This window comes from Rhinolophus sinicus, linkage group LG02, assembly GCF_036562045.2.
Source record: "Rhinolophus sinicus isolate RSC01 linkage group LG02, ASM3656204v1, whole genome shotgun sequence".
Lineage (NCBI taxonomy): Eukaryota > Metazoa > Chordata > Mammalia > Chiroptera > Rhinolophidae > Rhinolophus > Rhinolophus sinicus.
This window is the reverse complement of record NC_133752.1, coordinates 10,082,325-10,106,648: the sequence shown is the minus strand read 5'-3', so window position 1 is coordinate 10,106,648 and position 24,324 is coordinate 10,082,325. Positions and strand designations below refer to the sequence as shown.

The 24,324-nt window shown below is 41.9% G+C and overlaps 1 protein-coding gene across 1 annotated transcript in view; it reads left to right on the top strand.

Annotated features, from left to right (window-relative positions):
• The first annotated feature begins 369 nt into the window (after window positions 1-369).
• LDB2 (LIM domain binding 2) overlaps window positions 370-24,324 on the top strand; it is a 228,323-nt gene continuing 204,368 nt past the window's right edge. The window contains exons 1-2 of the mRNA XM_074319775.1: window positions 370-375; window positions 866-968. Of these exons, the coding sequence (XP_074175876.1) occupies window positions 370-375; window positions 866-968 (109 nt within the window). The remainder of the gene's footprint in view (window positions 376-865; window positions 969-24,324) is intronic.

Genomic DNA, 24,324 nt, shown 5'->3' with positions numbered 1-24,324 from the left:
GCACTAAACAGAGTATGAGGCCCGGGTACGATTCCTCTTTTTAAATATGACACTCTGCGTCACCTGCCTAATTCCTGTTACAGGAGGCCCCCCTCTGCCCTCGGAGATTAGCAATGATTTTTCACTACGTTGAACTGGGCCAATTTCTAAGTATTTTCTGGATGAGGAAGGGAAACAGGCAAACCCAAGACGAACAAACAGAATTCATGTGCATGGTTTGCATTCTGCTGAATTGCTCTATTTTTAATAATTGTTTTAATAACAAACTAGCAATTGCCTATAATCTTAAAACAATCCCGAAAAACAATCCATATGCGTGTGATGGTTGCTTGTGCATAAATACATCTATCGGTATATATCCATTTAGCAATGCCTGTAATCTCTTACAGGAATATTTGCATAAATAAGGCTATTCGCCACACACACCCCTTTTTGAATAAATTATGTTTTAGAAATTTAGTCTCCTAACCTAGTTGTAATATTGTGGTCTGTTGTAAAATTGGACCCTTGGAAGAGCAAAGAGGGAGAGTAAAAAGTTGAATGTATTTTACATTAAATACAAACCCTTTTGTTAAAAAATGTCATTGTACTTCATAGTAAATTTATTAAATCTCCCCACATATGTCCTCCAAAATTAATTTTCATTCGGTTTGCATGAACTCATTTATTGAATGGGAATTCGGTCCCCATTTGAGGCAATTAATTTGAAGAGTGACCACACACCCACCCACTCCGTTCTAGAACACCCACACGCATATGCTAAGTGACAAGTAAGCAGTGGCTGGGTTTTCTTTTTCCTTTTCCTCTTTGAGATATTTCCTCTTTCCACTCTTGCCTGTTAAATAAATGATCTGTCTCTTTGCAGGATAGCGACAACCTCTGGTGGGATGCGTTTGCCACTGAGTTTTTTGAAGATGACGCCACATTAACCCTTTCATTTTGTTTGGAAGATGGACCAAAGCGATACAGTAAGAAAGAAGTTTATTTTTCAAATATCCCCTCCTTTTGCGCCTCTCAGACAACCACAGGGGTCTTCAGAGAATGGCACTGTGCTGACAGCCTGATAATGGTACCTCATCTTCTGATGAGTCTCTAGCTTCCCATCAGGGCATTGTCACCAGGTGGCAGCCCGGGGAGGCTATGAGAGATTTCCTTGGAGGCTTTCTGGTGTTTGGGCACTTGGCTGTTTAGTGAGCAAGGCAAATATGAGCCAAGTCACTCAATGATAAGTGGGAGCGGACTTATGGAGACTTTCCATCGTCTCTTCCCTGCGACCCTCCCCCCCACCTTTATCCTTGACAGCTCACACTTCACACCCAGTATTTTGCTTCTGCAGTTTCCTTAAAAAGAAAAAAAAAAAATCCTCACAGTCACTGTATCAGCCACATCCCTGTAATGCCCTCTTATCAATTATTTCAGGTATTTGACAAGTGCTGTCTTTTCAAACGGGAGGGGGATGCCACAGATGCTTTGAACACACAGTTTTGGATTGGTGTTGACAGAATTATAGTTCCTTGTCTTTCCGGCGAATGATAACTCTGTAAGGATCCTCAAATTACAGCCTGTGGCACCTTGGGTAACAGCTGATCTGTCCTGATTAGGTTCAGCCAACTTGTCAGAGATCAGATTTACTAGTTCTACTATAAGACCGAGAGGCACAGATACATCAGCACGAAAGCAATTAATGTCTGGTTAGATCAGAGGGAGATGTGTTTTCAGAAATCAGGGCTGCTCATATGAAAGGATCTGTCAGAGGGTAAAACATCCCAAATGTCACAAACATGGAGATGATGATGGAACCAGCCACAGTATGTTTGAACGAATCAATCCAGAGCGCGGGGCAATTGATAAGACAATGCATGTGGGGTTCTTGATAAACACAACCAGAAGATCTGACTTTTGCTAAATGTATTTCAGAGCCACAGGGTACAACAACTGTTTGTTTGTTTTCATTTTAGGGCACTTTAGACAGCTTCGTAGTATTTGGATTTATTGCATGATGAGGTGATTAATTATGCTAATTATATGCGTGGTGATTTGCAATAGTGGCAAACTGGGGGGCGCAGGACAACTTGGCCTTGCTGCCCTGTTGGAACTCATTGCCAGGAGCATCTCTAGGATTGTGTGCTTCGGGCTTTTAAAGGCGTGGGACCGTTCTGATACTTATTTTGGGTGAGAGGGGCAGACAGTGGGTTGCTTTAGTGTCTCAAGTACTGGCAAGCCCACCTCATGGGGGTCCTGAGGTGTTAAGTTGCTATGGGGGCCCCAAGCAGCCTCATGCCCCAGAGAGGAGGAGAGTCGGGCTGAGAAGCTGCTGTTGCCAAAGTCCCTGGGAGATAAATGAACTCGGCAAGCCAACAATTACTCTCTCCGCAAAAGCCGGCCTGATCAATGGTGAATAATTTCAAATCAAGCACTCATCCATCCTCGGAGCCTTCTAATTTTTTTTTTTCCTGAGACCTAAGCTCAGATAACTTTAGGCTATCGTTGTTTTATGTTTCTTGTTCCTACGCTTTTATTTTTATTTACTTAGTTTTGGTTTGGGAATCCATCAGGGTCCGCTCGAGGAACTAAGAAGTACAGTTTTAAAGCCTGTGCTCGTAAAACCGAGTCTCCATCTTGTCTCTGTCCACTCCCACCCCATCATTTTGGGGGTGCGGCATGATCCATGCCTCTTTCTTGTACGGGAGGAATGCCTGACTCTGAGCCATTGTTGCCCAGGTTTCTTTGTTTCTCTGAGCCAAAATATTTCCCGAGCGGAGAAGAGAAACAAAGATGATTGACAGCTTGGAGCCGAGTCTCATCAGCTGCTTTGCTGACAGGCTGCTGATGTGCGCAGGCTGCTGACGTGCGGGCGAGTGACAGCTGATTGACAGCCCGGGACCGCGAGGCAGGGAAGACGAAGCCTGCTTAGAAGCTCGGGTGCTGCCATCTTAACCCATTCGCGGTCCAGGCACACGGTGCCAGGCTGGCAAACCAGTGTGCTGGCCCTGGGCTGCAGGCTGCCGCGCTTACTTGAGACTCTCCAGGGAGCTGAGAGCTTTGCATTTCTGAGGACGAAAATAAGACTTGGCTATTACCTTTGTCTATGTAAAACATTTCCCCAAATTACTTTCACTCTAGGTACCAAGACATGTTCCAGATGAGGTTTCTTTAGCCCTTACTAGAAAAAAACTGTTTCTTCGTCCCTCTCACCTCTATGTTTTTAGAGGGTCCCTCTGGCTCTAAGATCTTCTCTCTGAGCTACGTGAATCCTGTAAGATGTGTTTGCTTATATATTTGTTGTCCGTCACCCTCTGTTAGAACGTTATCTCCATATGGACTGGGACTTTATTGCTGAATTCTCACATGAGTCCAGGGACCTGCACATCAGGTGTTCTCAATAAATATTTGCTGAATGAATAATTGAATGAATGAATTGACATTTGCAGAAAAGTTTACATCACCAAACAGAACGTTGGGTGGCAAAACAATCTTGTTACCAAGATCTCTGGATGTTGGAGGAATTTAATCCACAATGCTCCGCTGGCATTTTCCAATAAGCTCTAGGATATGGTCTGTTCTACTTTAAGGAGGGGCAGGGGGCAGGGCTGTGTAATTCAGGGAATAGTTATGCTTTGGGAGATACATGGCTCCTCCTTTTAGGAAGTGCCTCTGTATGGATTGTGTTGTGCTACCCACCCCTGTCCTCACTCTCCTGATTGGATGGGAACCCCTCCTCCGTGGGACCTGATTGGGTGAGATGGCGACTGCTGATGTCTTCCTAGAAGACTGGGGGTATGGCTGGTGTGGAGAGGAGCTGGATGGGCAGTGTGAGTGGACCATGTTAGAAACGGGGCTGTGCGTCCCTAAAGCCACTTGCCTTGTGGAGTGACCTTGTGGAGCATCAGGAAGGTGTTCCTCCAGCAGCTGGAGGCTTTGGCAGTTCCAGGGAGGTAATTTTCCCCTTGGGTTAGGTGGACTGTCAAAGGGGGAGGACGAGCAGGAGGAGGCGACTCCCTCTTTAAAGATCATTAGAGCTGAAAAGCCTCTTTTCTGAAAATGGAAACTTGGTCCATAGAGTCCTAGCTGGTGAGTCACTGGACTTTAAGGTGACTGACTTCAAAGTCAAAATCAGGGCACCCTCCCACCCCGGACCCCATCTGATCCCTACATCCTCCCATAGATAAGGGGAAAGAAATGGATTCGTCACTTCGCACATTTCCAGGAATATAAGTCACAAATAATCACTGTGTCTTATTTGACACAGAAGGCAAGGCGAACAGAGGAATGGGGTCCTGAAAACACTCTGCATGTGTACTTTGCACGCATACTTTGCTCACTTACTTCCCAGGGTCTGTGTGACTTTCCTGTCCTGTACGGAAATGACCATTCTTAGGTTGATCACTTGCTCTTAGCTTCAAGCAAGTGTTGACTTTGCTTTACTCCTTTTTGGGGCGTATAGAAGTGTGCCCCACACTCTTCTCTGTCCTCGTAAGGGTGCTGATAACCCCCTCAGGAGACCTAGGCCACATCCAAGCCTGTGTTGGCCGTGTTCTTCATCTACAGGAAGTGTGTGGTTCCCAGTTCATTCAGGAAATAGTTCTTTGCTGGGAGAGATGCATGGAGAAGCTTCACCTGAGAAAGGGCACGAGCGTTCCATGAGAACATTCTTTGGTTTTAATCTGTGCTTGGATTGGTAAACAGAGCCTCCATTTTCTCATCTGTAAAACTGGCATAATATCCCCACCACTGGCTTGGGGTGGAATTAAATGCCATAATACAATAGAAGAACCTTGGACTATTTGAAGCGTATAGTAGTCAGTATGGACTATTATTATTGCAAACAGTACACAATCTCGCTGTCACTTGTAGCTTTTGTGCATCACTGGAGGACTTGCCACATGCAGGTGCTTTGCAAGTGTGCTCAGTGTGTGGAGCTCCTGCAGAGCCTCGCTGGTCAGCTGGGAGCCCATCGGACGTCTCTGATGGGCAGTTCCTGCTGAAATGCAGCACTGGAGAGACGACCTCCTCCCAGGGCTTCCCCCGCAGAAACACGCTCTAGCTCTGGTCATTAAGTGGGGTGCAGGAAGAGAGAAACAGAGGAGACAGGCGGTTGAGTATGTGCGGGGCTCTGTACTTTGGCAAGCTGAGAACTCCAACACTTGGTCAGACATAGCTAGGTTGGCATTGCTTTGGAAATTAGGGTTAAAAAGTGATATAATGACTAAAATGCCATCTTGTTTTGGGATACTTCCTATTGATCTGTTTTTTTAGGGAAAGGTGGGTAGTTCAGGCAGGGGCTCTGGGTCTGATACCTGGGTTCAAATCCAGCTTTATTTTTTACTACCAATATCATTTGACATGAGTCACTTTCTAAGCATCAATGGTCTCAACTGAAAAGTGAGGGTTTGATGAGATGATCCATATAAAGTTCTTAGCAGAGTTTGTGGCACCATGAAAATGCTCCATAAATAGTTGTTATTTGATTGAATTCCAGTGAGCATGTGGCTGCCTCCAGACTGAGACCCAGGGCAATTCACATACGATCGTCATTAATCCTTTAACTGTTGCTTGGAATTTGGAGGTTGATGGATCCCAGTCATTTTCTATCGTACACTTGTTATTTCACCTTGACTTCTATATTCTGTCTGGGGTAAGGATTGCTGGCACGACCAGACACCTTCAGAGTCACACTAGCCCAAGACTACTTATTCTTTTTCCCTCTGTGGCTGTGGGGAGGATATTGTACGCCCCAAAAGCCGAAGGTTGTTTGTGGACATGTCGTCACTTTTCATATCATTATTTCCCTCTGTGTGCCCCAGTCGTCAAGTCCCATTAGATATTTTGAAGAACTGCCAATCGGTCCCTCTGTGGAATCATTTCTACATTTGCTCTTTCTCTTTTACATTTTTTTTCCACCTCCTTTTATTTATTTATTTTTTTGAAAACTCTGATAGCTTTGCAATATTGACTAAGTTCTTCTAGTTTTGTCTTGTAATATGTGCTTTTATGTGTTGTGTATTTGGATGTGTCCCCCAAAGGTAGGGAAATTCTATGAGGGCCACATGGCTTCCCCATCTCTGCTTACCATTTTTCTCCTGCTTTTTATTGGTTTACCTCATCCAGCTGTGTTTTTATTGTGCTGGCTATGTAGGGATTCTAAAGCATCCCTTTCTCTCTTGCTAATGTATTACATGATTAAAAATATATTTCTGGGAAAATAATTCTTTTAATATATGCCTCGGTGCTTTTGACATCACACTTGCTAACTACTGTGGCATGAACGTGGCCATTTGTAAAAGTTACGTGTGTAGAGCATGCAGTCAGCTCATGGGAGAAGGGGCTTACAAGGCCAAAGTCTGTGCATGTATCCTTTGTGTGAGTGGTACCTACAGAGCGTCCATCTGAGGTCTGGGCAGTCACAGCTGCCTGTGGCCGATGCTTTAAGACCCTGATCTTCCCCAACAGATACCTGCCAGCTGGTCCTGGGGAGTTTTACTCCGTAAAGTAACTTTGTTCCTCTGGAAATTCCTCAGTCATTTTTGAAAATTTTTTTATTTATGGAGGCAGAGATCAAAATCGTAAACTTTGGGTCCACACAGATTTATTTGGAGTCTGTGCTCTACCATCGATGGCTGTGCAACGTTAGGCACGTGACCTGATGCTGGGCATGTTGCTTTAACCATCTTTACCTCAGTTTTTTTCATCTGTAATTTCGAGGTAGTGATAAAACCAACATCGCAGGGGACATGTGAAGATTCAATAAGATCGAATAACCTGTAATTTTCGCTTAGTGATGCCCATGGAAAGGACACAATAAATATTTACTGCATGAATGAATGAATGGATGGATGGATGGATGACTAAGAGAATGAGTTACATGCCTGATATGCTGCCAGTCACTTGGAATTAAAATAGAGGCTAGTTCTATTCATTCAGTCATTTGGCACATAGCAGGAAAAACTCTGGCTCTGGGCTAAGCCGGATCAGACCCCTCTTCTTTCTGTATGGACACCTTAAGAATTTAATTCTTAACCAATTGGGAGAAAAACTGATATTAAGGGGAAGATGGTGAGTTAAACAAATAAGCCTCAAGCTATTACAGTGACGACACCCGTCCATCAGAGTTTGAGTTTTGCTCTGAAAGCAAGGAGATATTGAATACATATCCAGCGCCAGCCAGTGTGCTGGGCACCTTGGAGTTCCATATCTTATTTGCTGAGGACCAGCTAAAAGGACGTGAACTTCGACTGCATTCAAAATGTATCTCAGAGGAAAGAATGCACTGCCTCCGAGTAGTCCTTGATGGTTAGTGACTGGATGAGTGAGGCATTGAACTGTTGCATAATAACATAGATGGCTTTGGCTCAGATGACTCCAGAAAATGATTTTCTTTCCATGGATCTGCACTAAGTGGCTTCTTGATGGCTGTAGCCTCTGAACTTGTGGTTTAGGGAGTGATCATTTTCAAGAGCAGTCTTCATTAGTCTGGCAAGATTTGGAGTAAATTAAATTGGGACTACAGCAGACTATCATTTGAAGTTCATTTGTTCCTGTACTCATTGATTGATTGATTGATTCATTCATTCATTCAGAATTCACTGAATTCTTGCTATTTGCCTGAAATTATCATAGTGGGGCAGACGGTTCCCGAGAGGAAGGAAGGCAGTTCCTCACAAATGTTTTCATTTCCATTTGACTTCATTTTTTCTAAAACCCTTACCTTAAATTAACACAATCAGCTAAGTATGTCAAAAAGAAAATATTTTGGGGACACTAATGCAAAATCTGGAACTAGTTATAGAAAAGACTTGAGAGAAAACCTACAACTGATCTGTTAACTGACAGACTTCTGAAGGGGAAAAAAAGAGACTGAATCTCTTCCCATTTGTGGTTTCAAATTGATGATATCAAGAGTTGCAAATTGGCCATAACAATAGATTGAGCAGACATTCCATTCCCTCATTGCTAATAAATACCATAGTAATATTACACAAGATAATGGACATAAATGTGCTTTGAACAAATATAAAGTGCTATACAAGTTGAAGGTACAATTATCACCATATTTGTAATTGATCTTTAGGATTTGATGACTTTTTGTTTTTCCTTTATAAATCAAGCTGTTAAGAAATCTGGGAGGACTGTTGAATTTCTCGTGGGGATAAAATTCAGTGTCAAATACAGAGGCTTGAACAAGTCAGGCCTATAACTGCCCTTAAGAGCTTACTTGAGGTTTGAATGAGGTACTGCGAGTAATCAGGAAATGGATATTATGCGTTGTTTTTGAGACTTTGTGACTGTGATGTCTGTGGGTCCCGACACATGCATTTCCTGATTCTTGATGTTATGGAGTATATTCTTACTCCTGTATCTTCTCGATGGTTCTCAAAGTAAGATGGTATGACCCCATAGTGGCCAGCAAAATAACTGCGGCAAACATTTTTATTATCAAAATGACAGGTGGTCCTACTGACATTTATTATCTGGGGGCTGGAAAAGATAAATGTTCTGTACGAAAAAAATTAGAGATACATCTCGTTTGATCCCATTTGCTTATCATTTTGAAGATAGGGTTGCTAGACAAAATAAAATAAAAAATAAAATGCAGTACTCACTACAAAATTTTCTGTTGTTTATCTGAAATTCAAAGGTAACTGGGTGGGCATCCTGTGTTTTTCTGTTTTAAATCTGGCAGCCCTACGTGAAGGACCCCAGTTCATGCTCAAAAATGAAACCTTGGTAATTCCAGAGTAGCTACAATGGGGTGTGAGCATGGCACATTACATGAGAAAACCTCTAAGAGATTTACCCTGGTCCTCTATTCACCTAAGTCTTGCCTCTGTTTATGTCTAGCAACTGTACTCATGGGCCCCACCTACAGAATGAAACACCTCAGTAGAGGGTGGCAGTTGAAACCTGCCTGAATTTAAATCCAAAGTCCATATGGCAAGCCTTCCACAGCTGACTACTTCAGCATTTGGGCAGATGATGAGCGCACACGTGAGTGTGACACATTGCCTGCCGTAAAGGAGCTCACAGTTTCACAAGAGAGACAGACACAAACAGTTAGCTCTAATGCAGTAGCAGCGACACTGGAAGAGGAGGGCAAGCAAAGGACTGTGGGACGTGGGGCATTGAGAAGGGAGTGAGCAAATCTGCTTCCACTGGAAAAAGACTCAGGCTGGCAAAGACTTCCTTCTTACCTTCTACAATCCTTAATTTCCTAAAGCCATGACAGAAATCACCCTACCACAACACCTTGCAAATATAAGGCTTTCAGTAAATATTTATGGACTTATGCATGGTGTAATGCCTGTAAGTAGTACAAATATGACCCACGGTGTCTGAATATTTAGCCCACAGGCACCTTATTGCATGTATGATATTTCCATGTTTTAGTAAGTTTCTACCATCACAATCTCAAATTGTAGCAACTGCTTTGTATTATAAACTAACAGAAATGTAACAGCAATTTGGAAATTTGTCCACAAACAGGACTGGAGACAGAGACCTTTTATTTATTTATTTATTTACTTACTTATTTCATGTGTACAAAACATTGTAATAGTTAAACACCAATCTAAAATCACATTTATCCAACCTATAAGACTGTTGTTTTTTTTTCTTTAATGCTTCGAGGTCACTGCATAGTTACTCTGCCAATCTCCTGGTAAGTCCAATTGTGTCATAAAATTTCATAGAATATGTAATCCTTAGCGTTGGTTAACTAGGTCCATGAATCTTCTTATCGAATGGCTCTTAATGGACTTCATTTCAATGGAAACACCTGTTTATTTATTGAACCTTTCTTAAGAACTTCCCACGTGTCATCTTTCTGTGCCCTGGTGACAAGAAGCTGAATGAAGAAAATCTCTTGCCTTGGTGGCGCTAGAGGTCTAGTGAGCTATTGTTTCTAGAACTTAATCTTAGCCAGATCTTTTCATATAGATGTCCTCTACCTCTGTCTGTGAGCCTGTTCTTAATAATGCTCACCACCATATATTTAGACTCTGTATTCAAATATAACATTGGTATCTTTTTCTAACATAAAGCTTTTTGAAAAGTCAGTGTTAAGCTGAGATGTATGCAGTATTTCCTTTGTGTAGTATTGGTTTGTGATGTTCTTAATTAATGGGGTGAGCTGATTTATGGTATCCTCCCCACAAGCCAATGTGTAGCTTAATCTTCACTTCTGTGTCTTGTTTTCAGATCGTGAAGTTACCTTATTTGTGAAAGTGGGGTGAAATAAAGCATTTGTTGAAGTCAGTTTAAATGAGCAATCTTGTACCACGATCTTAAGCAGTGTGCAGGTGCATTTCATTAAGAATATAGAAGCTTCATGGCAAAATCACCCATCAGGATGTGTTTCCTTATTTATTGTTTAATCAAGGTAGTCATATTGAAGTATTCTAATTCAAGAGCTTACAGAACTTGGTGCCTTCATGTATTTTGCTTTTATTATTCATTCCAAGAGAATCAGCCTCACACAATTACAGTGTGCTTGTTTATTTTTATGAAGTCGGTCCTTTCCCAATTGATGCTATCTTTAATATACTCTTTGATGGGAACTTTTCTGATGCAACGTGTATGTTGGCTTTTTAACAAGTCAGGAGGACTTGAAATTGACAATTGACACTAATAATCATTTTGAAGACCTGTAGAAGGAAGTAAGGTCACATGCGAGCCTGATAATAAAGCCACTCCCTTTTTATGAGACAAGCTTGCCATACTATCTGGAACAAAAAAGAGTATTACATTATTTTTACAGACTTTTCTAAAAATACGTATGTCTTCTGTAGTCCTGCCTTTGAATAATCTTATTTGCAATTTGATTGTTTGTCTTTGCTTTACTTTGAAAAATACATCGTTTGTTATGCCAAGATGGGTAAGTTACACTGAGAACAATGAAGAAAAACAAGAGTTCTTCCAGAATCTAATTATGGGGCAAGCCTAGTCAGTAATGCTCAGGAGGGTATTTCCTCACTGACACACATGGTATCTCCATGTCACTCTTGCATTCCCGGTAAAAACCAACCACTTGAGATGGTCCTCAGTGAAAGGATGTCCCTTTGTGTGCTGCAGAATTAAGGCAAGCTTTGAAAATATTCCAATACGTGAAGTTAGTTACCTGAGAGATATATTTGTCCACGTAAAATTTCCTCTGGATATGTTTGTCATGTAGCATTTGATAAAGTCAACTTACACTCATTCAGTTTTCAATCGAGGCATTTAGGAAAGTTCAGCTTTCAAGCTTTAAAAAAAGTCAATAATAATCAACTTTTTCAAGGTAGCCTGCATAAAATAACATTCCCATTCTTATTGGTTCTCTTCAATAGAGTCGTAAGAGAAATGATAAATGGTCTCCGGCAGATTATGTAAATATACTGCTAATTATATCATTAATAGTTCTTCATACTACTAGATACTGTACTCAAATATATTTCCTATAAAATGCTTTAGTGCTTAGAAACCTATTATTTCTTTTTAAAAAGATGAGCCCAAAATCAGTAATTATGGGAGTTATTATTCAGGTTCACAGTCGTGCCACAGCTATTTTTCACTTGATAATTACCTTGTTAAATTAATGTCAGACCAGCACCATGCCTTATTTAAGAAAATGGTCCACCAGTCCTGTGCACGTAGGCCCAGCTGTGGAAATAGTAAAGATTTATTGAATTCAGGCTCATCTTCTGCGTTGCCTCCGTGACGTGACTTACAGAAGTTCTAAGAAGTTATATGTGTCTTATGAGAAGTTTGTAGTATCCTTCCTGAGGTCCCATTGTATCTCTTGACAGTTGGTGTGACACCTGTGTTCTTCCTAGTTTTAGCCTTGGGCTTTGTTGCCAAGAGGGCACGCTGTTTAATGGGTGTGATGCCCATTCAGAGCCTTCAGGAGGAAAAGGGAAGATGACCCTCCCCAGGGAAACAAGGAATGCATATGGTACGCTTTCTCTTTCTAGCTCCCTGGTTTTGAATTGCAATTTTATTTGTTACTCCTTTTTTTTTTCCCCCAAGACCCTGCAATAGTAGCTTTTTAGACAAAACCACAGTTACAGATTCCAATTTTTAGTCCAAAATAAGTAATCCTTGCTATATTATAAATTTTAAAAAATGAGTCAGATACTGAGTGGATCCTTGTCTTGGTGGTTTTTCAAACGTATCCAACAATAACCTCCTGGGTTGGTTAACGAGTTAAAATGACAAGTATTCTGATAGTGCTTTGCAGTTTATAAAATTCTTTCATAAATCAGGACCATCTGTAAGCTGATGGAGTGGGAGGACTGTCTTACTTTTCTCTGTAGCCACTGTGCCTCCCGTGATAAGGGTTAGAGAGGAGACCCGAGGTTCCTATTTGCTGAGCGCGCCTGGGTGGCAGTGTCTCATTCCACCCTTGCTATGTGCCCAGAAGCAGGTGTTACCCTGACCATCTGTACTGTAGAGAAAAAGAAAATCAGGTACCCAGAGACTCAGAACTCGGCTCTTCTGCAATAGACACACATATTGCGGCCCCTTTACTATCCTGCTTTCAGTAGCAGTTTTAAACAGTAGAGACTCTTTAAATGTTACATGTTTGGATGAAAAACAAATCTATCTCTTGCTCTGGATTCTGGAGCCTTCTCTCCTCAGCCGCTACTCCTGGAAACAGCACAGGTTAAGAATAATTAGTTCTTAATGGCAAATGTGTACTCACAGCATATTTTTTTCATCATAGTTAAGTGTGGATTGCTTCAATCCCTCCAACATTGCTGCTGCAGAGCTGACATTTATAAATTTTCTTTTTCGACGCAGTATGGGATCCTCCATATGTCTTCCATAATAACTACCTATGTTTTCAGGGAATCTAAAGATTTATTTCCTTCCAAGTCCTTGTTGCTGGCATTTTCTCCAAGCCTCCACAACTGCCAAGAGATGAACTTCAATTTAGATGAACTGTTACATTTGTCATTGTGAATTTGCTAAACTTTGGATAAATTTGAAGATTTATGCTTATTCCCCAGCGGGCCTTGAGACTATCTTTGAGGCTCAGAAAGTTCACGCCTGACTTTCTTCCCGCTGTTCTAAGTAAACGAGCTCTTAGATCCGTGCAGCCTGCCTGCCTGGGCTCTGGGTCTGTCATTGTCTCAGCCTGGACACATCTGCACTGCCAGGAACCCCATGTGTCTCACTTCCCAGGTGTGTGCGAGGGAGGAGGGGTCTCTCCTCTCCTTGCCCCGTGCTGTGGAAATCTCACGCTCCGTCTGTATTTCCAGGATGATGCGATTAGAGAGGGCCTTACAGTAACACCTCACTTTAGAGAAATAGCCCAGACCTGAGAGACAGACAAGCTTCAGATCATGGGCTTGAACCTGCAGTGACTGCATGACCTTGGTTTTTATACCTAATCTCGCTGAGCCTCACTCTTTCATCAGCAAAGTGAATGTAATGTCTATTTGGCGTGGTATAATGGTATTTGTAAATAATACACCTATGGTCCCTGATACATGGGAGTTTATCAACAAGTAGTTGCTATTCTAGTGATTATTTGTAGATAATATACCACGAAGTTGACTTGGCTTTGACTTGTGCAAGGCAATCCAGCTAATGAGTGATAGAGCTAGGATTCAAATTCATATGTCTCAATTCTTTAGAAAACACAAGACTTTATTTGGTAACTGGCTAAAAGCTCTATACTCCTTTTTTATTGACTGTAGTCTGGAGGTAACATAGTTTCTGGGGAACATATATTGTTTAATTTTGTTCTTTGAATCATCTCCACAATCTCTCAGAGGCAAGTGCAGTATGAATTGTCACTAAATTCATTGAATTCACTTGATGTGTGAAAAATTGGAGACAACCTACTTGATGGATGTTTTAGTTTTCTATTCCAACATATCAAATTACCACAAATTTAGCGCTGCAAACCTCACACATTTATTATTTCGCGTTTTCTGTGGGTCAGGATACAGGCGCTGGTTAACTAGATGATCCTCTGCCCAGTCTCACAGGGCAGAAATCAAGGTGTCAGTTGGGACCTCCATTCCATCTGAGACTCATTGTTGTTGGCAGAATTCAGTTTCTTGTAGTTGTAGGACGGATATGCCCACTTTCTTGCTTGCTGTGAGCTAGAGACTGTTTTCAGCAACTAGGGGCCTCCCTCTTTTCCCTGGCTTATGGTCCCCTGCACAACATGGCAGCTTGTTCTTTCAAAGGCCACGGGAGAATCTCTCGCCCCTCAAATCTCTCTAACATTTTGGGATCACCTGATGAGGCCAGGCCCACCCAGGATCATCTCCCTTTTGATGAATTCAAAGTCATCTGCTTAAGGACTTGAATTACATCTGCACAATCCCTCTGTCATCTAATGTAATGGAACCATCGAGTGATATCTCACCAGAGTCCCAAGTTCTCCTTGTTCACATGCGAGAGGAGGGGATTGGGCAGGGTATGTACCCCAGGGGGTGGGCCATCTTAGAATTCTGCCTACCAGGGACATGGGACAATTAAATCGTTATGATGCAAGACTTCCTGACAAGTATCATCAAACTAGTATCAAGCACCCTGTGAGCTTGAAAAGATAGGTTATTTCCTGCTGGGGGGTATGGAGACATGGTAGAGACTATGGGTAGAATTCGGGCCAGAGGTAGAGATGAGTGGGGGCAGTGCAGAAGGAATAGAATGGAAGAATCCCACCCCAAGGAGGCAAAGAAGGTATTTGGAAAAATGGTTAGTGGTCTGGTTTGGCTGGCACTTGCCTTTAAGGAGCTGCTCTATAGATTTTAAGAGACTGTTGGGTTTCGAGGACATGGAACTGATAGAAAATATGATAAGGACTGTCTGATTCCATGAGTGTCCTTTGGTTTTTAATATACTGAAAAGAAGGGAAGAGTGTGGCCTGGCTACCAGTTCTTTGTTTATGGGGCTCCGAAGCCTCTCTCTGGGATCACCCTCCAAAGCCTTAGAAAAGTTTTCTCTACCCTTTCTGACAGAGAATTCCAAATCCTGAGGCTTCTGTGGTTTATCAAATGTTGTTCTCTGGAGGCCTCTCCCCTGTATCTAGAAGTAGGATGAACAAGTCTGGAAACATGGGATCAATTCTTTAAGCTCCACATTAGACTAGCTGGGGGTTGTTGTCGGAAAAAGAATTCAAACTCACGTTGTGTAGGAAATGGGGCATTTGTCCATTCGTGTGTCCACTCAGCAGTGTGTACTGTGTTCCGCTGTGTCCTCCAATCTGCTTCTGCTCTGGAGACAGTGAATGAGACAGCCATGGCCTCTGCCCTCACGAAGTTTAGATGCTTCATTCTAGAGTCTAGATAATTCTGTATAGTTTAGACTTTAGATTCTCAAGGGGTAGAGGCCAATAAAGTAAAGGTACACTCATTATTAATTAATTTGAGTTGTGATAAGTATGATGAGTAAAATATATGGGGTGCCAAGAGAGCAAATCCAGGGGCTTAAACCAGTCTCTACTGGGGTGGCAGTGGAAGGGGGGATCAAGCTAAACCTGTCTGAGGAATGTATAAAGGGTGCAAAAATCTAGGAAAATAAATATACCTGGGAGAAGAGAGAAGAGACAAAGTGAGTATAGGATTCTCACATGTCTATCGGCAGACAGGGTGAAGAAGTTTCAGATTTGGATACAAAATCAACATGGATTCTTTCCTACTTGATTTTCATGTTTCGCAGCTCACCTCTCTCCCTGGGTGTCTTTGGGGAATTAATTGATCCTGCCTTTCTGTGCTGTGACATGTGGCACACCGTCTATTATGGCATAGCTCTCCTAGTTCATGGTTATCTGTTTACAGGATGCTAGCTGGGACCTCACTGGAGATGTCCTCAGACAGTGATTATAACTTTTCCATCTTTTCATCTCCAATACCTAATACTTTACCTGACACCACAGTTGGCACTAAATAATATTTGTCCAATGAATAAACTAGAACTCATTGGAAATGATGAAAGTAACATGTTGGTAGACTGTCATGCTTTAAAAGGAAGATCTTTCAAAACGTCAGTGTTCCAAACTGAAATGGTCCTGCCTTGGAGTGAGAGGCAGAGCTCAGCCTCCCTGGAGGTGACAAAAGTCCCATAATTCTGTATATCTGAATGAAAACTAAAGTAGAATTCAAAAAAACTTGATTACAACTACTACCAATTATCAAATTATGTTTTTGATCCTGATTACTTGAGAAAGTTAATGCATTTTTTAAAAGGGCTTGATTTGGGTTCACGAGTAGCATTTCTGATTGGGAGAGTCTTTCCTGGTCATATATTTCTGAGATGTGCGATGCATTTTGGTCTCATTACTGAATGTTACACTTATGGTGTAGAGGGTAAGATTTTTTTTAAACTATAAATAGGATACAGAGATTATAATACATTAAGGAGATAATTCCAAGTAATCATTAAGATGGAAAATCCTGTCAAACTATGAATGAAATATACCTGTAGGACAAAGTAAGTCATCAAGACAGACAGAATCATTGTGTCACTTAGTATAGAAGAAAAACGCTTACTCGTGTATATCAATAAGAAGTCATCCAGAACACAGTTCTCCGATGGCAGAGAGAAGCCCAACAATCCCTGAGTTATACTACACAATTATCATATTAACATCATACAAAAACCAAACGATGCAGAAAGTTCATGAGTTAGGACCTGGTTTTAGCAGCAGTAAGGACGAAGGATATGGAGGAACAATCAAAAGACCAGCTCACACTGTTTCAGGCCTAGTGAAATTGATCCATGGGCAAACAACAAAAGGTGGAAAAAGAACAAAAGATTAGCCATGTAGCTAAGAAACTGTTACCAGAAAATGCATCATGATAGACACCTACAAACCTCCAAGGCTCACAAGTGGTCTGTTTAAGGCAGTGTAAGACGGGAATATCACCAACTGTGACAAGATTGAAGAAGAGTTTAAATAGTTGGGCATCTGCCGGGAGAAGAAATGAGGAAAACTGTTTGTTAGAGAATCAAAACCAAAGCTGATTTCTTTCAAATGGAAGATGTCATAGTTTAGTGCTAATAAAACAAAACAAAACCAAGAAATATTTATTGAAGTCTTGTAATAAAATCTGTGGTATCTCCTGCCCATCTCCAATTCCAAGTTTTAAATTTTAAATTTCTTATTTCCATTAATCATATTAATTGAACAATGTTATCACATGATTCCTTTATTTCATGTATAAGGAACCTCTTTTATATAATCCAACAAATGAACACATGCTTTTATAGTGCATTTTAATTATAATTTTTAAAAGTATGATCATTTGAATTCAGATACAAAGTGCAATTTACTTCATTAAAAAATAAGTCGCTTTAGTGTATTTTAAAGTCATAACTTACCCTTTTTTTCTTTTCTGCTTTGTACTTGCTGTCTACTCCTTCTCCAAAAAATTGTCTGCAAAAGAAAATAATTTATATCATCAAAAAGAGTTTCAGAAATTGATAAAGTGGTCAAAATTCGAGATTCTGCATTCTGAGTGTGCCCTAGATTGGTTTAATTAAATAGAAGCCCAGTTGAAAATTCCATTTGGAAGAATTGTAATGCAGTCTCTTCCTTTCAAGTGTTCAAGCTCTCTCTCTCTCTCTCTCTCTCTCTTTCTTTCTCTCTCTCTCTCTCTCGTAATTAACTTTTAATTTCTTCTGCTGTCACAGTGATTTGGGGACAGATATTCCAAAATGATAGGGATTTTCCAATTTAGAAGAATTGGGTCTAGAATTTTTAGCTGTCCCCTCTATCAAAGGACCCCAAATTACTAGAAATATCAACCAGCCTGAATTGAGATTTGCATAAACTATGGGTAAAGAATCCATGGTAAGAATTTATTCAGTACGGGGCTGCAAATGTTATTTCATCTATTTGCATATTCATTCATTCTGCACTTAACACTCCTAACATTTGTTCATTAATTTGCCAAATGTTCTCTGTCTCCTTATACTTAATACAGATGAACCAGATTTTCACTTGCCTCTGAGGACACCTCTGGTAGTCTTAAAAATGTTCATAGGTAGTGCAAAAGCAAAAGTGTGTCTTTCCATTTGATAAAAGTAAATATGGATTTTGTATAGCAGAATACAAATTAATTTTATGTACTGTAGACTGTAGGAATAAAAACCAAAAATCGTCAAGACTGTGTAGCTTTTAGTTTTGGGCAATGCATCATATGAAGGTTGCAGAAAAATAATTTCCAGTGTTCCAGGCTCTTCGTATGTTTCATCATCACGTGCTCTTCTTCCTCCTCTTCCTCCTCCTTCTTCCTCTTCTTCATGTAAAAACATACAGCCATTTTGTCATTATTTTGGTCTTACCATGGTGAAAGTTGTACCATCCCTTTGGGAATGGGGAGATGGTGTGTCCAGAGACAGAGCTGGTGAGATTCCTGATATTCTACCTGAATGACATGTCCCATTTATAGGTCCCTCCCAAATCACTGATTGCATCAGATTTTGATACCACTCGTTGGGTCTTCTAGATGGAACCCCTCAATCATGTGCTTTTGACTCTATGTCTGTCACCTTCACTGCTAAACTTAACAAACTAAATTGAATGTGAGGTGGAGTCTGTGCAATGTGTGTGCCCGAGAGCCAGAGGGAGCAGGTAGGTAGAGGGGACCATTCTTGCCCAGAGCCGAGGTTTAGGGGCACAGAGACTGGGAGGAGAGAAGGGGCTGTGGACAGGAAGCAGGAGGTTGGGCGTGGTCTCCATATGCCATGGATGGTGTTGCTGGACACACACAGGCTGCCTCCCAGGGGCTGTGGCGCCGTGCCTGTACCTGCCTACAAGTCCAGCTCCTCTCTTACAAGGACTGAAGAGAGATGCAGAGAGGGGAGTGGAGGGGAACTCGCCCACTTCACCTGCAGAGTCAGTTTGGGATTATCTTCTCACAGGTCCTCCAGGCCCCTTCAGATCCCCCTTCCCCATCTCCCCCCATGTCAGCGGACCGTGGGCGGAGCAGTGTGGGAGAGGCGGGTTACCTGGAGGCCTCCATGTGAACAAGCACTCACAGTTTGAGGTCCCACCTAGATACATCATCAGTCTCCCAATTTGAGGAATGACTTTTCTCATTCTTTTGTGTCCAAGTTACAGCATTTCCCAACCTGAGTCCTGAGAAGACAAGAACCAGTTCTTCCTCATCTTGGGTGAGAAACATGAGGCATCTCAGATGTAGGCAACAGCCAGAGGGAAGGCAGGGAGAGGAGGGGGAAACTGAGGGGGCAGAGGGAGACGGAAGGGGTTGGTCTGGAGAGGGCTATGTACAGATGGACATTTCCGTGTGGGCTGCGGTTAAGGTCAAAGACCAGTGCAACAATGCTTATTTGAAAATTTTTAAAAATAAAGTTTCATTTTATTCACTACAACACATTTTGAACACTTGGCACTGTTCTAGGGATCAGAGATTCAATTGCTGAAAATTTTACAGATTAGTAGTGTTGGCATGTTCCTTCAATTTTCATTCATTCATTCACTTTCTCATTCACTTATTTACTTACTAACCAATAGGATTAAACATATAGCGGTTGCGTGAATTACCTCAGTGTCTGGGTTTTCAAACATCTTGCTCCAAAGATCTGACACAGCTAGCCATTTTTGTCAGCCATCATCATTACCATTACAGCCATTTAAAGAGAACCTACTATGAGCCACAGAGTAGGGTAGAAATAACCCGTAAAGCATCTCATCTATCTAATCTGCCAAACAACTCTAAAAAGGTAATTACTATTCTCATTTCTCAGAGGAGAGAACTAAGGCCAAGTCAAAATTTGAACTCAGATTGTTTATTTTGTTCCCCCAGAATCCAAACCCTGTTCTCTTTTCACGGTGGCAGGCTGCCTCCCGAAAGATAGAGAGGGTCTTCTGCAGCTTCGTCCCTGACAAGTACTGGGATTTTTATTTATTTTATCTGTTACCACTAATAACAATATTTTTAAAAATAAGCCAATATGTGATGATAGTGTGAAAAGTAAACATGGTAATTAGGCAACATCAAAATGAAGTTAATTATTGCCTTGATGACTAGGGTGGTTTGTGTACAATAGTTAACACAGCGTAAAGCATCAGATCGGAAGGCAGAACTTCTACAGGCTTGCCTTCCCACAAGGCAATGCTCATCCCGTTAGTAGATGTCTGGAAAAGACTGGATTCACTGGTGCCACACAAGGAATTTTCAGCCAGTGTTGCTGTTTCCACAGGGCTTTCTGTTTCATTATTTCATTATATCTCAAAGCTTCCCTTTGGGACAGGGAACTAAACCCAAGTTGTAGATGCTTGGTTTTATAATCCAGTCATTCGCCATCTCTGTCAGCAGCCAGATTCCTGATTCCAGGACTGACTCCTAGACTGCGTTTGTGCACCGTGTATTTGTCAGGAACTTCCGGGACTGCCCAAGAGTGGGATGCCAAGTATTCCTGTACAATAATTGGATATTTGTTAATATTCATCTGAATTGTGCTGCCCACGGCATCTTCCCCAAGTTTCAATTTTATGCCACTCCAGTTCACCCTGTGAGTGACTAGATTAGATCCCTTTTTATTCCTACCTTGCATTATTATTAAAGGTAGGGAAATACGCTGCATCAAGGTAACAAACAGCCTTATTTGGTTTTGGACCGCCTCTTTGTTGTGCTGTTCCATTTCACCTGAATGCTCCATCTAAGAAGGGGCCTGCGTCTGATGCTTGGCCTGCTTCATGGTTTCATTTTTATTTGTTCTGGTGGTTTTTAAAAATGTGTGTCCGGTTCCAGTCAAGGCTAGTTTCCCCAGCTTTGATTGTGTAACATCAGCAGCTAACCCAGCAGATTACAATCACCCCCTGTGCCTTTCTCCCCAACCTTAAAAAGTCAGCCAATGCAGAGAAGCAGTAGCTAGTAGAAAGTGGATGGATTTGCATAATTTGGTTTTCTGAGTGCAGAGTGTTCATTTTTAACTTACATTGGTTGCGCTTTGTTGCCAAACTCCTTTTCAGGGAAGACTGCATCTCCCCTCTGTCTCCCCCTCCCCCACATACACACATATCCTGGTTCCTAACAGCTGATGCTTCAGATGTGTGTATTTGTCCAAACAGATGAGAAACCCTCTCAAAATACAACTTCCTGTATTAAGCAGTTTCTCACATTTCCCAGTTTGACTTCTGTAGAGAACTGTAGTGGAGATGGTAATGAGTTTGCCATGGTGATTTCAGGTTTCTGTACTACATAAATCCTATTCTATCCATGCATAATAATTAAGGTTATTAATGAAGGACTGAATTAGTGGGAAAACAGTATACTGAGCCACTGTGATTTGCTTGACGCAGGTTAATAATCATACATTAGGTAGCATTTGCAGCTTCCTTGGGCTCTGGAAGAGAACCTATGGTGGCAAAAAGCATTGTGATCAAATCCACGCTAATGAAGTAACATTTGGAGCTCGGCAGGGGATGAAAAGGAAGGTATTGTTATTGTGAGTGCCACAGTATTGTCCTTTACCATTTTAGGGTGTGCTGAAATGCATACGCAATAATTGTATTTGCATTTATAAAAGAAAGCTCCAACCATGTCCGCTTTGAAAAGGCAAGGCTGGGAGGTGAAAATCATACAGCTGGGTGTCTTGAAACAACAGTTCTTTAGGGAGGGAGACTTTTTTCTCTGTGCTGTAGGTTTGCATCCATAATAAGACAGATTGGAATCTGAGCAACTCGAGATTGATAGAATAAATTGTTTACGCAAAATTGCTTTAGAGGGACGGATCTACTTTTCAAGGCACGGCCTCTGAATTCCTGCTGGGACATTCTCAGAATCTCACCCACAGCTTGAAAGGCCAACTGGGTGGGTTTTGGAAAGGGGGTTTGATTTGCCTCAGATATCTTTGGATTTGTATTAGTTTGCTTTCCTGAAGTGAGTCCTTTGGAAGCTAGCTGACCCAGATGGGGGGAGGGGTGAACCCTCAAAGAATGTTACCAATTGAAGACAGTCTAGTCCGGACCAAAGATTTGGAAGTTGAAGCAGGCTGAGGAGGCTCCTGGGGACCTTTTAGGAAAGTATGAGTATATTGATCAGTGCAGGCTGCTGTAACAAAATGCTATAGGCCGAGTGCCTTGAACAACAGGAGTTTATTTTCTCGCAGTTCTGGAGGCTGGAAAGTCCAAGATCAAAGTGCTGGCCATTTTGGTTCCTGGTGAGAACTCTCTTCCCAGCTTGTGGGTGGCTGGCATCTTGCTGTGTATGTGCACACTTTGTCTTTGTGTGCACACAGTAGGAGAGGAGAGGGACAGGTATGCTGGCTGGTGCCTCTTCTTATAAGGGCACTAATGCCATGATGAGGAAGGACCCCCTCCTTCTGACCTCTTCTAATCCTAATTACCTCCCGAAGGCCCCATCTCGAATATCATCACATTGAGACTGATGAAGCTCTGGTTAGGGCTTCAGCACATGATTTTTAGGGCACACAATTCAGTCCATAAGTAAATCTGTAAGCCACAAATTGGAACAGGCATGTGGGAGGTGTCAAGTTGGCCATATTGTTTTAATTCCATTCCAATCTATTGCATTTCATTCTATTTGAACCCATTCTATTCCGTTCCATTCCACCCCACCCTACTTCACTCCACTCTAGTGCAATAAATGTGTCTTTGAGTCCCACCCATGAGCCTTCTTCTTCTATGCTTACCCTTTTCCTGTTCCTATGTAATTCCTTTTGGTGGCCAAGAGCAATTCCCTTGTTTTCTTTCCCTCCCTCTCTCCAATTCCAGCTCCATGTGGAAGCACTTGGAAGTCAACTCTGTGTCTTACCTTCCATTAGACCTCAGAGACATCACTTGAACTGGAAGTCACAGTGTGCTTGACAGTCAATGGGGATAATTAAAAAATGATCATAATTAACAGAACAGGGCTTTGCATGTATTAGGAATGTCTCAGAACCAGGAATTTCGTACCTGGGAGCAGGCATTACCATCACGAATGAGACACGACCGTCTTATCCTGTTGACTCCTTGGCCCAGGGTAGGAAGCAGCTCTGACAGAAGATGAGTCTATTGGATCAGGCTTTGGGCTCTGAAGTCAGTCTATGTGAAATTAAACCCTGGTTCTATCCTATGCTTTAACATCTGGGCAAATGACTTAACCTCTCTAAGCCTCTATTTTTCATGTAGAAAATAAGATGATACCAATAGCCACCACCTTAGAGAGTTTGGGGGAGGAATAAAGGAGATAGTGTACCTGAAGTGCTTGGTTTGTAGTACATACTCTGTAAATATTCGCTATTATTATAAAAAACCTACAGTGTGGTAAGTGGTACAGTTATTGAGTATCATGCTTGGCTCACTGGCCTGGCCATGGAGGATTCAACGATGAAGAACAGTCCTTTTCCTCGGGAAGTCACAGTGTCACAGATGAGAGAGGCATCGACCCGAGATTAAGCAATAGATACTTGTAATTGTGATGGGGACTATGAAGCAGAGATTTCAGGTGCTATGAGGCCGTGTAAAAGGGACCCTGAGACTGGGGCCTGGGGCCCTGTGAAGCAGAGACACGAAAGAGAAAGACTCTGGGCATCTCAGGAACTACCTCTGATGCCAGAAATCAGGAGAACAGGCGGGACAAAAGAGCCAAGAAGAATATAGGTAGTTCTTCCTGACATTGTTGGTCAGAATCTAGAATTCATCATACACAACACAAATGAAAACAGAACCACACAGAATGGACCGGGGGTTCCTGGATGCTGCAGAGCTCGTGCTGTTTTCGGCAAGAGATGAATGTGTTTCTCCAGGAAAAACCGGGTCCTGAGAAAAATTGAGGAGGTGGTCTTGGTTATGCCGTGATAGTAAACAGTGACACTGCCACTGTTTACTTCCCTCTCGAGGTGTTAAAAATCGGTGCTAATGATGAAACGTTTTGTGTAGTGGTGATGTCTAGAAAATTCCTTTCCAAAACAAAGGGGCGAAGTGTGCTCAGTGCCAGAGTTTTGTGTGCTCCTAACGATGATCTATGCCCTGGAGAGAAAGGGAAGAATTTGAAATGATAACCGCTTTTAAACTATATCAGCTTGCTCATGTGTCGGGCAGTCGTGTAGTTTTTCTTTTCTTTTCTTTTCTTTTGTTTATCAGCTTTTCAACCCAAACTTCATTTGATTTGTGCAGGGAGGTGTATAATAGGGGAGGCCAGTGAGCTGATTTTTATAGTCTGTCCGTAGCTTAAACAAAGATGGGGGATTTGGAGAATAAAGGCATCCTGAAATACAGCAGATTATGCAGCTTTATTTTTCAGAGATTTGCTAATTCCCCTCCTCCCCCTCCTGCGTGTCGGCTGAGCTGGTGTGTTTTGTATGTTTCCTTTCTCCTGCCATTCCAAGAGAAAAATGGTAAGTTTTAAACTTGAATTT